The 15,345-nt window shown below is 46.9% G+C and overlaps 2 protein-coding genes and 1 long non-coding RNA gene across 5 annotated transcripts in view; 2 read left to right on the forward strand and 1 right to left on the reverse strand.

The window, feature by feature from the left end:
- The window catches only part of LOC135804813 (uncharacterized), a 41,908-nt gene extending 37,595 nt beyond the window's left edge, over positions 1–4,313 (forward strand). The window contains exons 1-5 of one of the 2 annotated variants that reach the window (XR_010551084.1): positions 106–144; positions 285–501; positions 1,906–2,086; positions 2,521–2,584; positions 3,344–4,313. Coding sequence is in view for 1 of the 2 variants with exons in the window: in XM_065318773.1 (XP_065174845.1) it covers positions 285–501; positions 1,906–2,086; positions 2,521–2,584; positions 3,344–3,459 (578 nt within the window). In the remaining variant the exon portion in view is untranslated. Of the gene's footprint in view, positions 1–105; positions 145–284; positions 502–1,905; positions 2,087–2,520; positions 2,585–3,343 lie in introns of those variants that run through there. The other variant, XM_065318773.1, reaches the window with a different exon arrangement.
- LOC135804821 (uncharacterized) overlaps positions 1–15,345 on the reverse strand; it is a 187,022-nt gene that overhangs the window by 75,752 nt on the left and 95,925 nt on the right. The window lies entirely within an intron of this gene.
- Positions 5,247–15,345, forward strand: part of LOC135804812 (uncharacterized) — a 14,755-nt gene continuing 4,656 nt past the window's right edge. The window contains exon 1 of one of the 2 annotated variants that reach the window (XM_065318772.1): positions 5,247–5,708. In XM_065318772.1, coding sequence (XP_065174844.1) covers positions 5,588–5,708 — 121 coding nt within the window. In that variant the 5' untranslated portion in view covers positions 5,247–5,587. Of the gene's footprint in view, positions 5,709–13,639; positions 13,949–15,345 lie in introns of those variants that run through there. The other variant, XR_010551083.1, reaches the window with a different exon arrangement.

Below are 15,345 nucleotides of genomic sequence, written 5' to 3' on the forward strand. Positions count from 1 at the left end.
GAGTTAGCGCTATTTGTGCTGTTTGCCGCACGCGGCAGCTGGATGGATCACGTGATCCAAGCTGACAAATAAGGTCCGATGGTTCAGCTACATTGAGCCACAAGCGTCGCAAACCAGCACACAAATCCATCCAGGTGTGTACATGTAAGTTGAGTTCAGATGTTTATTCTTCGAGTGTGGTCAGGGTAAAACATAATGTACATGCACCGTAATTGGCGTGATCAGCGAGTTGCACATAGTCGATATGGTGCTTCATGGTTTGTCTTTGTGTCGCGTCTGCATAGATACTTCAGTCGATCTGGTTTGGAAAGGGAAGATCCATCCAGCTCAGTACTCTCCATCGCCATGTTCCCAGCGAAAAACTCTTCATGCCCGCTCAGGTCGCCATTATGCTCTGGAGCTCTTTGTGAACAACATCCCACCCAGTGCTACATCCGTGGGCATATTCATTTCACCTGGGACGTGTAACGGGGCCATCCTTCCAAGCAACGAGCTTCTTCGGTAAGTGACCTAGACTGACTGATATTTAAAAAATATTATAGTAAAACAATCCGGTAGCTGAGCAGTGTATGATTTCTGCTATAAAACATTATGACTGTGTGCGTGTAAGCAAGGGTCCAGACCGTACCCTATTTTTTTAGTACCTGGTCAGATTGCGGCAAATGTGCGGTGTCTGACGAAAATCGTTCGGGATATATGGGCCGAATGCTGCATCGCAGCCTTTTCCGACCAAAACCAGTCGACTCAGCGTCCAAAAGACTACAACATATGGACCAATCGCCGTTATCTGTGCTTTTATAAGAACGAAACGGCGCTTTTAGTGCTGGGCCGTTTTCACTGTTTGGTCCCGGAGAGTGTCGGCAGTTCCTGGTGTCGGCATGGAGGTTCGCTATTGCATTGACGGAAATTTGTTCGGCAAGCCGAGGACGCGAAAGATATCGACCAAGTTTGGGGAATGTCAGTTCGCCGACGATTCAGCCTTGTTAGCGACTACACGTGACGGTGCTCAGCTTGCACTCTCTGTATTCCAGGCGACTGCTGCTGATTTTGGACTAACTGTCAGCACTACCAAGACCAATGCACACACACACACACACACACACACACACACACACACACACACACACACACACACACACACACACACCATTGGACCATTGGACGCCCATCGCCGGAGGCGATGATAGCGATGCTACAGCAGAAGCCAAAGCAGCTTGTGCTTGGATTGCGCCTTTCAACAGCTTGCAAGGCTGAAGGATTGACCACCACTATTCAGCCTGGTTTACACCACACCACACCACACCAAAAAACCACACACACACACACACACACGCACACACACACACACACACACACCTGTCCTGTCCTGAACATTGCCGTTTCCGGTTACATGTCCCCTCGTGTGAGGGGCCGACAGACATGGAGAGTTGGGTTGAGGCGCTGTGTTGCATCAACGACCTAGCGAGATTTCCTAGCCATTTCATTGATCCATTTGTTGCACACACACAACACACACACACACACACACACACACACACACACACACACACACACATACACATACACATACACGCATTATATACACACACATACATCTGGCCAATGTCAAATGTGGGATGCGGCTCATACGCCAAATACAGTGTAGATGTCTGTATTTGGTGACAAAACAACTGGTTGCGGATTATGCATTGGGGGAAAGTGGTACGTGCCTCAAATTTGTCATTTCACCACTCCGCAATGCGCTCTCGACTGATCCGCTCCACTTGTACTTGTGGAGTGATGAAGCCAGGTACTAATTTTAGCATATTGGCCGAGTTTGTTGCTAATTTCTCTGTACTTGTCACTCTCCTAGCTTTATATACCGCTTCAACGTGCAATTACCCTTTGATGTGCATGTACGTGCAGCCCAAGAAAGGTTTTGCGAGGCGGTGAAGATGGACCTCTCAAACTGGAACTGCTCCAAGTCAACGACACTCTCAGCAATCACACCTTATGTGTGGTTGTCGTGGACAACGGAGAACCGCGTCGAATCGCATGCTGGTGTCTAAACTTTCGCAAGAAGCTGGTTCAAGTTACGCCTGCCCCGGTGAGTGAACTTCATTGCACCTCACTTTCGTCTTGCAAGACCTTTTAACAAAAGCACAATGTTACCTCCGATTTCAAGCGAGAAAGAAATCGTGCGAGCCACAGGGGATAACACTAGAACACGCAGGATAACTGTATGTCTTTGACGAAAGCTTTCATGTTATTGGAACTATGCATGAGTCAGTTGCTGGTAGATGTGTTGTGAACAATTGATTGTGAGTATGCCTAGTGATAACCATGCTCGCCAGCTGCTGCACTTGTCCTTAAATTGGGCACCCTGAAAGAAGACCTTAGGGTCTGTTGGGAATGCCCAAGTAAAATATTAAAATACAATACGAATCAGGTGGACGCTGCCACACTGAACGGCAATAGTATCCATAACTGATGATGTATTGTTGCAATTAGTTTTCTTGATCTGTGCAAAAATCTTTCCAGACGCCAGACGTCACGCCCACGGACTCGGAGCAAGGCGAGGGCATCGACACCCCACCAGGAGGCGGTGAGTCGATTTTGATTGTTTGTCCTATGCAGTCGGAACGTCTAACAGATACAAAGTCAACATTCTCCTTAGTGCTTGTAAAGTTGGTGATCACGCTGTGTTGTGTTGTGTTGTGGAGTATTGGGAAGAGTGCATGTGTGTAGGTGCACAAAATTGACAAGAGAAATACCAGAAAGTAAGGTGGAGTACTGCTACACTTGCATCACAGCACACGTTACTATAACTTCTACTTCAGTATCTCTATTATCGCCTTTTGCGAAGGATTAGGCTGGCGAAGATCTAACACACACACATACACACACACACACACACACACACACACACACACACACTTGTACTTGTTGCTCACTGCCAAAACTGGTCACGTGGGTCTCCCCGGGAGAGGGGAGAGAGACTCAAAAGGAATCTTGGAAAGATGACTCAACTGGCTATTGAACCGCCCAACGGCCGACACCCCCTGAAATCCCCAAAACTCTGGGTGGACTTGAAAATGATCCCACTTATGGGCTCACCACACCTCAGTAAGTGGGTGTTTCTGCACACACACACACACACACATACACACACACACACACACACACACACACATACACACACGCACGCATACATACGCACGCACACATGTGTGCACATGCCTGTGAACATGAGTGTGCACATACATGTATATGTACATGAACATGTATGTACGCCAGATGGTCTGTAACATCAGTGATAATGACTGGTTTACTGTGTTATATCGGGCATGTTTACTCTGCACAGGGCTGAATGTGGGTCATCTGGCCTACGATGACTCAGCTGGTGCCACGCAGAATGCAAGCATCCTCTGTGTCCTGGTTGCGTGCTTCCTAAGTGTGGTATTCATGGTGGGTGTTTGAAGACAGCGGTGCCATAAAACCGGCCGAAACCCGTCTCTATACCAATCCTCACCAATATCTTGACAACAGATGATACTACGGAAGAATACAAACCATGCACACCATATAACCGATCGATAATCTACCCCTAAGGTGTTATACACCTTGCCAGCCCAACAACGCAACCAGCCATAACTTTGAAGCATACGTGTATATGAAAATGTATCTCGTATAAATCGATACTATCCTCAGCTATACGTATACCATGTACATTGCTACTGCCGGATCCTAATATTGAAAAAAAGTGTTTTCAAGCATGCCTCTGCTGCATTATTTCGGATTGCGCCCTGAAAAGTAAAGAAATAATATGAGTTTTTTTAACACACTAATTCACAACAGTGTGATTTTTTAAATAATATATCAAAAATTATACTTTTAGGAAATTAGAGGCCACATTCCACGCACTGCTCTTTTCTCTCCGAAACCCAACAATTGCAAGCCAGATATGAAAGAAAGAAAAAATCATCAGTCACACCACCGGGACTCGAACCAGTATCTTATTTCCTAAAACTTTGAAATTCTCCGTGAAGTCCAAATTTGAAAAAAAATTATACTAGCCATATTATTAATATAAGCTGATGCTTCCAACTTCATATTTTATTCATTTATATTTTATTCTATTTGTTATGCATGTGCTCTACACTACACCATTTTTTAGAGATTGCAAAATAACTCAGTTCTTTCACTTTCTTCCTGCTCTAAATAGAGGCTTTCCGGCAGCATTATCATTATCATCATCATTTTTCCTGTCTTGTACAGTTGTACATATGCTTGCACTGGCTGCGTTTGACTTTATCTGAAACTCGTGTCTTCTTCTTTTTCCCTCAGAACTTTGAAGCTCCAGCATGTAGTAGTAGCCCTTTCCCAAGGATGCCAAAATATTTTGCAACTTATGCTTTTGGCAACCATGCCAAAACAAGTGAAAGTTGCTGAAATCGCATCCATATTTTCAGAAAAAGCTCCAAAAGTTGCTTATCTCGCAACTCAAAATGAGCGAGTTCTTGTGGATAATGATCACGATGATCATGCCAAAAACAGCCAATAAAGGAGCGGAAATGAGACACTGTGCAACTAATTACTTTTTTTCAAGACGATATTTGTTCATTTCTCCCCCCTCAAAACGAACACACACATGTTTATGCAAGGGATCGATATTTTTTAATGAAGTTCAATTTCCTCATGAAACGTGACCAGCTGCCACTCTATTTCACCATACACCTAGGTTTATGTTGTCACGGTCGCACAACCTTGCCATGGCTATGCTCACGAGGTTGACTTTCACTTTGTGTAGGTCATAAACTACATCTTCGAACAGCGCCCGTCCATAGATAGAGTTCGATATCTGTTTCTGCAAAGACGAGACGAACAGGGCCCAAACCCCCTCCCCCCAAACGAACGAATTTCTTCTCTAAAAAAACATCGATATTAAATGACGACCCCGGCCTTAGGAAAATGAAAAGACTTGGAATGAGTAATTTTAAACACACGGCGAGGAGACAATAATTTGATAACGGCAATCAATTGATTGCGGTTATGAGTCATTTTGTTGAACCTTTTCACAGCATTCATGGTATAGCGGCATGCTCAGAGCCTCCGACAGTGCTAGCATGTTGCCACATACCATGACTGGCATGCATGAATAGATGACAATCAGTGCAGTGCGTGCCGGGTTCGTGACCATGGTGACAGGACGCCTGAGCGGCCTCAAAACCCCCAGCCCAGAACTTGGAGGCTGGACGAGAAGCTGTGCCAAAGACACGCAATTGCGCAATGATGGTCCTTCGGAGGGAAAGAAGTGCTAGCCTCCATTCTCCTAGACCTAGGCCTGTGCACGACGAGTACGTCTTGTAGATCTACGTTACGTGCGCTACACGTGTCTGAAGCGGGAAGAAATAGGTCCGGTCATCTAGTCAGCAATGTCTCGCAAGCAGATTAGCGGGATCGGGATCGCTGGTCGGCTGCAAAGGAGCGAATACCCCTGCTATAAAAGTGGCAGGGAAGTGCGGCTTTGGGTAGTTTTGGCCAGAGGAGAGCGGCGTTCAATTTCGTAGCAGACAGCACTCCCAACGTCTCCAGATCTCAATCGAACATGGCTAGGATCGGCATTCTCTTTACATGTGCCGCCTTCTTGCTCCTTGCAGCGGGACAGATTCGCGTAGGAGAAGGGCAAACTGTGTCGGATGGGCTTGCTACTGCTCGCAACATTACTGGTAAGCGCTTGGACATGGACTTGTTCTTTCATCATCATAATAATTATTAACAGTTGCTGTCCACAGACTTGAGTATTATGCTCCCTACTAGCGTCAGCAATGTCGTTAGGTTGAGCACTCTTACCTTAGCGCGAACCCTTGCCGCTCGCCTTGTGCAACGCTCAATGCTCTTGCCGTCTTGGAGCATTTCGAACACTCTTGGCGGGGTTTGCAGCTAGCTCTTTATAAAAATGCTTTGCTTCACGGAAACGTATTTCATTGCGAAGAGCTGCGCTTCGGTCCTCTGAGCTGTGCTGATGAGCTCTTAACAGAGCGAAACAGTTGCTGTCCACAGACTTGAGTATTATGCTCCCTAGCGTCAGCAATGTCGTTAGGTTGAGCACTCTTACCTTAGCGCGAACCCTTGCCGCTCGCCTTGTGCAACGCTCACTGCTCTTGCCGTCTTGGAGCATTTCGAGCACTCTTGGTGGGGTTTGCAGCTCTTTATAAAAATGCTTTGCTTCACGGAAACGTATTTCATTGCGAAGAGATGCGCTTCGGTCCTCTGAGCTGTGCTGATGAGCTCTTAAAGGGGAAGTTAAGGCAAAAATTAAAATTTCACCAGGTGTAGTCTTCGGGGTGCTGAGTCGAATGGTCTTGGTCCGAGAAAGCTGAGACGCTCCCTTCCTACTTGAATCCCAATCGAACTCGCGCACTTCCACCGAAACTGGGTGACTGCGCCCTACTAGATGGGGATTTGTATGCAAAATGTCACTAAAAGCGCCGTTTCGTTCTTATAAAAGCACAGATGACCGCGATTGGCCCATATGTTGTAGTCTTTTGGACGCTGAGTCGACTGGTTTTGGTCCGAAAAGGCTGCGATGCAGCGTTCCTCCTTTATTCCCAATCGAACATGGTTGAACAAGTGGTCACGTGCTCCTGGGTTCCCAAATCACCTGGTTGGTTGGTTGGTTGGTTGGTTGGTTTTTATTTCACTTCGCACATTCAAACGGGATGACGACCCAATAAAATGACGGCGAAGGCTTAGCCTAGAAGTGGCTATGGAAGAACATAGTAAAGCTATGGAAGCACATAGTAAGAGAATAGGATACTAATAACTGCGGGTAAACGGGGGGAGAGAGAGAATACGATGTATCTGTGATACTACGTGCGGGTTACTGAACTGCACGGGGAGGGAGAGCAGAGCAATCAGCAGCAACTCGAACTACTCCCTACAGGCGTATGGTACACATGCATGCTTAAACTCAGGTAGCCGGGTAATTGTGCGGACCTCACCAGGGAGAGCGTTCCACAGCAGAGCACCAGCAACAGAAAATCTCCGCTGACCGCGGCGGCTACGGTTTGCCTGGCTTAGTAGGCCATTTGACTGCTGATGGCGGGTAGGGGTGCCTTGTGCCGGGGTCAGAAGCTGGGCGAGCACAGGGCTGGTGCGGGCGTTGATGCACCGCCAGATGGTGATCAATATTTTCTGCCTGTAGAGCTCGCTGACACGGTACAGGGAGTGAGCAGTGAGCAGCGGCTGCATGGCTGTCCGGGGCGGGTTGCCATCGATACAGCGGATGGCTCTGTTTTGCGTGGTTTGCAGTCGTTTCAGTTGACCCTCTCGCATTGCGGCTGAAAAACAGCAGGAGCCATAAAGCAGGTCGGGCATTATGACCGCCTTCACATACACCTGACGAGAGCGTCTTGATAGGCTTCGGCGTGCCCGCCACAAGGCGCCAATTTTCTTGGCAACCTTGGTGACCACATAGTTTACATGGGTGTCCCAATCTAGGCGATTGTCAAGGTGAACGCCGAGGTAGCGCGCAGAAGACGCCGAGGGGAGGAGACAGTCGCCGCTTTTGACTGTTACTTCCTGTACATGCTGCTGGGGAGAGATAGTCAGAACCTGGCTCTTGGTGGCGTTCAAGATAAGGCCTCGGGACTTCAGCCAACCGGCCAGAGCAGTTGCCGCTGTGGTGAGGGTTCTGGACGCTTCCGCCGCTGAGGCCTGGGAGTCGTACAGGGCTATGTCATCTGCAAATTGTACACTTGGCACAGGCGAGGAAACCAAAGGGACATCGCGTGTGTATATACTGAAGAGGACAGGGCCGAGAACAGAGCCTTGGGGCACTCCGCAGGTGCAAGCCAGAGCAGGGCTGGTTGAAGGCGAGATGAGGATCTGCTGCTTGCGGCCGGACAAGTAGTCGACGAACCAACTAAGGGCTTTTCCAGAAATTCCAACCGCAAGGAGGTCTTGAATTAACTTGTCGTGGTGCACTTTATCAAAAGCCTTCGACATGTCTAATAGGCACAGCCCTGTGGTCTTGCCACTGTCTCTCGCCTTCTGCAGATTATCAGTCAGCACACAGAGGGCGTCTTCCGTGGAACATTTCTTGCGGAAGGCAAAATGTGTTTCGGGTAATGCCTGGGTCAAGTCCAAATGACGAACTAACTGGTGTTGCACTACCCTCTCCAGCAACTTGGACACTATTGGGAGAAGGGATACAGGTCTATAGTTGGTGGGGACTGATGGGTCACCGGCCTTGTACAGTGGCACGACAGACGCCAATTTAAATGCGGATGGAATGGTTCCAGTCCTCAGCGAGGTGCAGAACAGCACAGCAAGAGAATATGAAAGCAAGTCAGAACACTGCTGTAGCAGAGAGCCCGGTATGCCGTCACTACCTGTGGCTTTCCGCGCATCCAACTTCTCAAGGAGACGTCGGACGTCAGCAGGAGTCACAGGATCAAGTTCGGTCAAGGAGACGGGTCCAGCGGGACCGTGCGGGGTACAGAGTTGTTCAGGACGGTTGGGATCGGTGACAATGGAGTGGAACGTGTCGGCCACCTCGCTGATGCTACAACTAGGATCTTGGCGGCGACGTGAACGCCCAGTGACTGCATTTAGAATGGCCCAAGACTTCCTAGGGTTGGCCACATTTTCTTCGCACTGACGGGAGAAGTACTCGTTTCGCTTGCGCCGATACGCGTTCCGAGCAGTGCTACGTGCTTGTTTAAACTCTGCATACAGTGTGCCGTTTGTCCTATCCTTCCGCCAACGGCTGTGCAGCCGCCGTTTACACTGTTCGAGCTGGTGCAGCTCTCTGTCAGACCAGGGAGGTATCGCCCTCCGGGAAGGCTTAGAGTTGTGCAGCGGGGCATGCTTGTCCAAAACGTACAGGAACTTAGTGTGCCACTCTTTCCACATGTGATTTACATCATTGTGATCCGAAAAATCATGTAGAGAAGCCTCAAGGATATCTTGCCGAAAAGAGTTAATGTCAACGCCACGTATATTCCTGGTCAGCCGCGACGTCGTGGATGACGCGGGTGGAACGTCAACGGCAAGCTGAATAATGGCTTCCACAGCGCTGTGGTCACTAATATCAGTGGGCACAACCGTTGCTAGGGACACTAGCGCCGGGTTGGTCAATATGAGATCGATCATCGTGCCTTCAGGGCACTGTGGAGTTTCACGGGTCGGCTGCATGACGATGTTCTGGAGGCCAAACGCAGCACAGAGGTCGGTGAGGTGTTTGTGCTGGGGTGCCGGATGGGCTGGGTCCATATTTACATTAAAGTCTCCAACTAGGGTCACGGAAGAAGACTGCACAGCTGCTCGTACAACCTGGTCACCACGCCAGCAGGCCCCGCACATCTGACTGCAAAATCCCCACGACGCAGCTCACCAGATCAAGGTGTGGGTCCTCTGCACTCAGTAGAGTCAAGTCGAGCGAGCTGCAACTCCCGGTGCCGAAAGGCGGGCTAACGCCCCTACATGGCTACTTCCCCTTGTCTAACCCCCAAGACGAAATGATGTTAGCCGACTGGCCGAAATTAAAAAAAAAAAATTATGCTCCCTAGCGTCAGCAATGTCGTTAGGTTGAGCACTCTTACCTTAGCCCGAACCCTTGCCGCTCGCCTTGTGCAACGCTCACTGCTCTTGCCGTCTTGGAGCATTTCGAGCACTCTTGGCGGGGTTTGCAGCTCTTTATAAATGCTTTGCTTCACGGAAACGTATTTCATTGCGAAGAGCTGCGCTTCGGTCCTCTGAGCTGTGCTGATGAGCTCTTAACAGAGCGAAACAGTTGCTGTCCACAGACTTGAGTAATAATTATTATAACAATACAGTCGTCCCTCTCTAATCCGGCACTTGTTTATCCAGCACCCTTGCAAACCAGCACACTTTCTGGCAAAGCGGATTTTTCAGTTCATTTTCTACGCTTTAATCCGGCACTTGAATTCCGCCTCCAGCAGCGATTTTCTGGAACAAATCACTCAAACTGTACACAATTCGATTTTCTAATCCAGCAGTTGTACATCGCATACCGTCAGGGAGCATTGTAACATACACAACACATGTAACATACACTTGGGAATATCCTATGCACTCGTATTCCCAAGTGTATGTTATAGATATGCATTCCACGAAGTACTCTAATTTCAGAAATTTTCGGTGCTCAATATTTTCGGTATGAGGGCAACAGGCCAGGTAAGATGACCAGAAATTTTCGGTACAGAGAAGCAGTTCCCTATTGGATTATGTGCGTTAGAGTTTGTTCGGTGTATTGAAATTTTAGGTATGAAACAGACACACCGAAAGTGCCGAAGATAAAAGTACACCGAAAATTTGTGAAATTACAGTACTTGGATTGACACAGAAAATCCCTACGTTTTGACGTACGACACAAACATGTACGTTAATTGGTGGGCCGGGTTGGAGGGCAGGATTTTATAATCCAGCACCCTTGTTTATCCAGCAGAAAATGCCGTTGCAAAAGGTGCCGGATTAGAGAGGGACGACTGTATAAGGAAGCAGCGGCGGGATGCGCTCAGTGGTGTATGCTAAGTAAAAAAAGTGAAGCAGGTAGCCAGACTAGAGAGGAGATATCACAGTCATACAACCGCTTGTGACGGTATTCTAACTGTTACCGTTCTCTACATGCTGCCTTCCGGACCCCACTGTGACTGTGAGCCAGCCAATGTATTGCCCATTATTTTTGAACGGCTTCGATCCCAAACATCTGTGCAGGTTGTGTAGCTAGTGTGATGTTCGTGATGATGGATGATCTCACAATCCCGGAATAGAAATATTATTTGGGCCAGGGAGTCGTATTTCAAGACTCCCTGATTTCGGCACAAACAGGGAGTCGTGAAAGGCTCTCACGACTCCACATGCACAGCCATTGTATTCTTCATTTGCCCCTCTCGCAAATACATTATGCACCACAAATATTTTTTGTGGAATCCGTCAGGCGGATTTCTGAATGAACCTGTTGAAGCAGATTGGCCACTACTAGCTAGGCACCGGCGGATTATGCGGGCATAATTATTGGCATAATTTGTTGGTTGAAATTTGGAGCATAATTTGGCATCCTTTCGGAGGTACATGTAGGAGCATAACTACATACATGGTTGTACCACAGTTCTAGTATGTAGGCTACACAATTGTGTACAATGAACGCAGCTGATCAGTGCTGGTGGTCTACATGGTAAAGGGTTTGGAGGTCATGCAGATAGTGTTTTCAATGAAAAGCAGGGTAGGAATCATGGCAATACATTATTGTGTGCTCGAAATCGTCTTTTTCAAAGTTCTTTCTCACACTGATACAGTACATGTAGCAGAAGATGCGAGTGAATCAGCCTTTATCAGGTGTCATGGGGCGGATGAGATCATAGTAGTGACGGGTAGTCCACAAAACTCCGCGCACGTGACTGTACATTATGCATGTTACGAAGTCATGACTTCTGGATTTTAGCAGCCATGACTGTGCAGGCTATGGATATTGCTCTGATAAAAAATGAAAGTTGAGATAGTTGATGCTCGGTCATGACGGAAGGAGAGGTGGAGCTACGGGAGAGATGAGCTGGTTATTTGCAGGGTGAGGGTAACATCGGCTGGACGAGTATGACGATTAGGAAGACAGTTGAACATGATAATAATAATTATTTTCAAAGGTATTAAAGACAGCGGTGCCATAAACCTGGCCGAAACCCGTCTCTATACCAAGTCCTCACCAATCTCTTGACAACAGATGATACTACGGAAGAATACAAACCATGCACAACCATATAACCGATCGATAATCTACCCCTAAGGCGTTATACACCTTGCCAGGCCAACTACACAACTAGCCATAACTCTGAAGTATACATGTATATCAAAATGTAGCAGCAAATCAATACTATCCTCTGCTGTACATTGCAACTGCCCGATCCTGAAAATTATTGAAAAGGATTTTTACAAGCACGCCTCAGCTGCATTATTCCAGAATTGAGCCCTGAAAAGTAAAGAAATATATGAAAATATATCAAAAAATATATCAAAATAATTATATCAAAATAATTATATCAAAAATATGTCAAAATAATTATATCAAAAATATATCAAAATATATATTTGCCATATTTGATGCTCCAAATTCATATTTTATTCATTTTTATTGCTATTGTTTTCGTTCTGCTCTGCTCTATACCATTTTTGTTAGAGATTGCAAAATAACTAGGTTCTGTCACTTTCTTTTCGTAGGCACTGCATCTGTCGCTAGAGTTTACTGGGTGTTAGCGGCCGTCGTGAGTTCCCTTCTGGAACGGACACAATAATTTACTTTTCTATTTTTCACTTTCTTCCTGCTCTACATTGTATATAGAGGCTTTCCTGCAGCAGCATCATCATGTCGACTTCATTTTTTCCTGTCTTGCACTTGCACTGGCGGTGTTTGACTTTATCTGAAACTTGTGTCTTCGTCTTCTTCCCTCAGAACCTTGAAGCTCCAGCATGTAGCCTTGTGGTTCTTTTCTTGATGATGATGATGAATTGATGATAATGAGTTGTGATGTTGCTACGTACTTGAAGTACATGTATCAACAGTTCAACCAGAGTATTTGCCATCCGATCACAGTAGTGTTCCCACTCCCAGTAGCCTACATGACTTTGTATAAGGGATCACTTCCCTGACACTGATGACATCATGGCATGGACAATTATTATCGCAACAACTCGCACTGCTGCTACATGTACACGATAGTCTGTTGTCACGTGACATGTCTCTTCCCGGTGACTTTGCAAGTTTGCATCGTCGTTCAGTCTCATGATTATTATACAATGACTTATGTACATGTCATGTAGAGGTAGAGTAGTCGATTATTATAGATAGCTCAGTGGTCGGAGCATGACTGCAGCTCATCTGCATACCGGGTAATTTCCCCTGCAACAATTATTGGGAAAGTCCGAGAAAAGTCTCTGAAACCATGTTTATTATACAAAAACATGTCATACTTCTCGTCCAACCCGCTGTCTTCCTAATAAAGTTCCTAGTAATAGTACTACTACTAGATGTACTTGAAATAGGAGTAATACTAATAGTAGTACAAGAGTACACGACACATCGCCATCGGTTTGATAGAGACTTTGTATTGTCATCATGTCAGTCTTGCGGCACTTGTCAGGCGGCAGGGAAATTTCCCTACATGTCTTCAAGGTACATGTAAATGTACGGTGTACTAGTACATGAAGTTATCAGGTTAGGATACTTAGGTACTACTACTAGGTTCCCTCTCACCACGTCATGCACATGTATGTGGTAGAGTCCCCAACTTTTTTGGAGTCCGTGTTTCCCGGCGAATCTAGCTCACAACAATTACATTTTCATAGTGGATGAAGTGTAGTTGTACTTGTAGGTTTTCTTGTGGTCCGTGGTGAAGAAGTGGACTAAACGTTCTCGGGCCAGGAGGACATTCCTCGAAAATCCCGCTGAGCTAAGATGGGTCTGCGACTCGGTCCCTCCGAAGTCGCGATTCTCGAAAGATCGAAGAGACCAATGCCAAGACATTGCCAAGACATTGGCGATCACCAAGCTACAGTTTTAATATGTGGACGATGGCACATTGGTTGCTACTCTTGTGTAGCATCATTCCAGTTATGTTGCTACGTTGCGACGCTACATTCTGAGCTTGCAGAACACAAGCTTCCAGTCCCGTGTTCAGATTCTCATTGGCTGAGGCGATGCTCTGGTCGGCTTCTGCCTTGCCCGCTCCTTTCCAGTATGGCTCAGTGCAGAGTTGACAAACCTGTGTGTTGATTACTCACTGTGCAACTAGCGTTAGCTACACATAGAGCATGTCGCATCCCTGACCGGACTGCTTGCTGCACCTGTGACCAGACTGTTCAGACGTCCAGTCCACTACAATTGTACATTGTACATTGTATATCCTGATTCACTCGCTCACTCGCGACGGGTACCAGCAAACAGGCACAAGTAAGACAATGAATGCGATTCACAACTTACTTCATGAACTGCTACTTCTAGTTTTCTCCAGCGGTGGTAGGCAGTGGTAGACAGTGGCAGAGAGTGATGGGGCCTAAGCCAAGGCAGTTGTAGTGAGTGGCTGGCGGTGGTAGGCAGTTGTGGGCAGGTGTAGGGAGTAGACAGTAGTACTACTGGCAGGCAGTTGTAGGCAGGGGTACTACCGGTAGGCAGTAGGCAGTAGTAGGGGTGGTAGGCATTTGCAAAAGGTAAGCCGGACGAGCAGCTCAGCTGATAGCCAGGCCATAACAATTCTGCCTGCAGTGAAGGGAGTAGAAAGGAACCAGTCTGTCACAGCTTGTTTTCTCATGTACGAATCCAAGCAGGCACCTGGGAGTGGGGAAGTCTTGCCAATGTGTGATTCTACACTGTTTACTGTGTAGGCATTGGCGGATAATGCTCGAAAAGGTGGCAGATTCTGCTCGAAAAGCAGTGAAATTGGCAGAACCACACAAACCTTATGGCGGGCAATTCCTCGAATTCTGCTCCATTAAATTTTCTTTATCCACATACCAAACATGCATGAAACTTACCAGAAAAAGCACCGAATTCTGCCAATTTTTCTGCCGGCATTACCCGCATATGCCTAACAGTCACTGTGTACAATGTAGTATATATATGTGTAGTATTACCGCTGCACACAGAATGGCAGGAAATGTGGAAATTTCACTCCAAGCCGTCATCCTACTGTCAGTACCATGGGTACTGGCTCTCGATGGACTAAATACATGTACATGGACTTCTCCAGGTCAAAGTCGCACAGTGAGTGGGCGTTTCAAAGCGCATGCCAGACCCGCTCACGGCTGTTAGCTGCACTTGGATCGCGGCAACTATTAGTATTACTTACATGTAGTTTTCTGCACGTGAACCATGAAAAATCAATGCATGCTCATGCATGTTCATGCATAACCAGTCAGCTGGCCTGCTCGCCCACGCATTTGACAGGTAACAATTCCATCAAATTTGAGATATCGCTTCGTTCTAAGTCTCAAAACAGTTCTAAAGTCACCAAACCACGCTTGTAATCGATGGCTATTCAATGTTAACATCTTCAGGAAGAATTCAGCCGTTTCCCGAGAGTTTGGGCATCGTTGCCGTTATTTTTCACGGTGTTCTTCTTCCTCCTGTCTGGAGCTGCAATTGCATCCTGGAATTATTTGAAAGGTATTTCGTGCGGGCTGTGGGGGGTTCCAACAGGCATAAACTGACATCGCTATAGGATAACTGGTAACTTTCACCCTTCAAGGAGGTAGAGCAATGAGAATTTTTTTGTGGCGGTCGTCCAATTTTTGTGGCGGTCGTGGCTGTATTTGTGCACTTCCAAGGCTTTCATTCTGCCTGATACTACT

Source organism: Sycon ciliatum, chromosome 1, assembly GCF_964019385.1.
Source record: "Sycon ciliatum chromosome 1, ocSycCili1.1, whole genome shotgun sequence".
Lineage (NCBI taxonomy): Eukaryota > Metazoa > Porifera > Calcarea > Leucosolenida > Sycettidae > Sycon > Sycon ciliatum.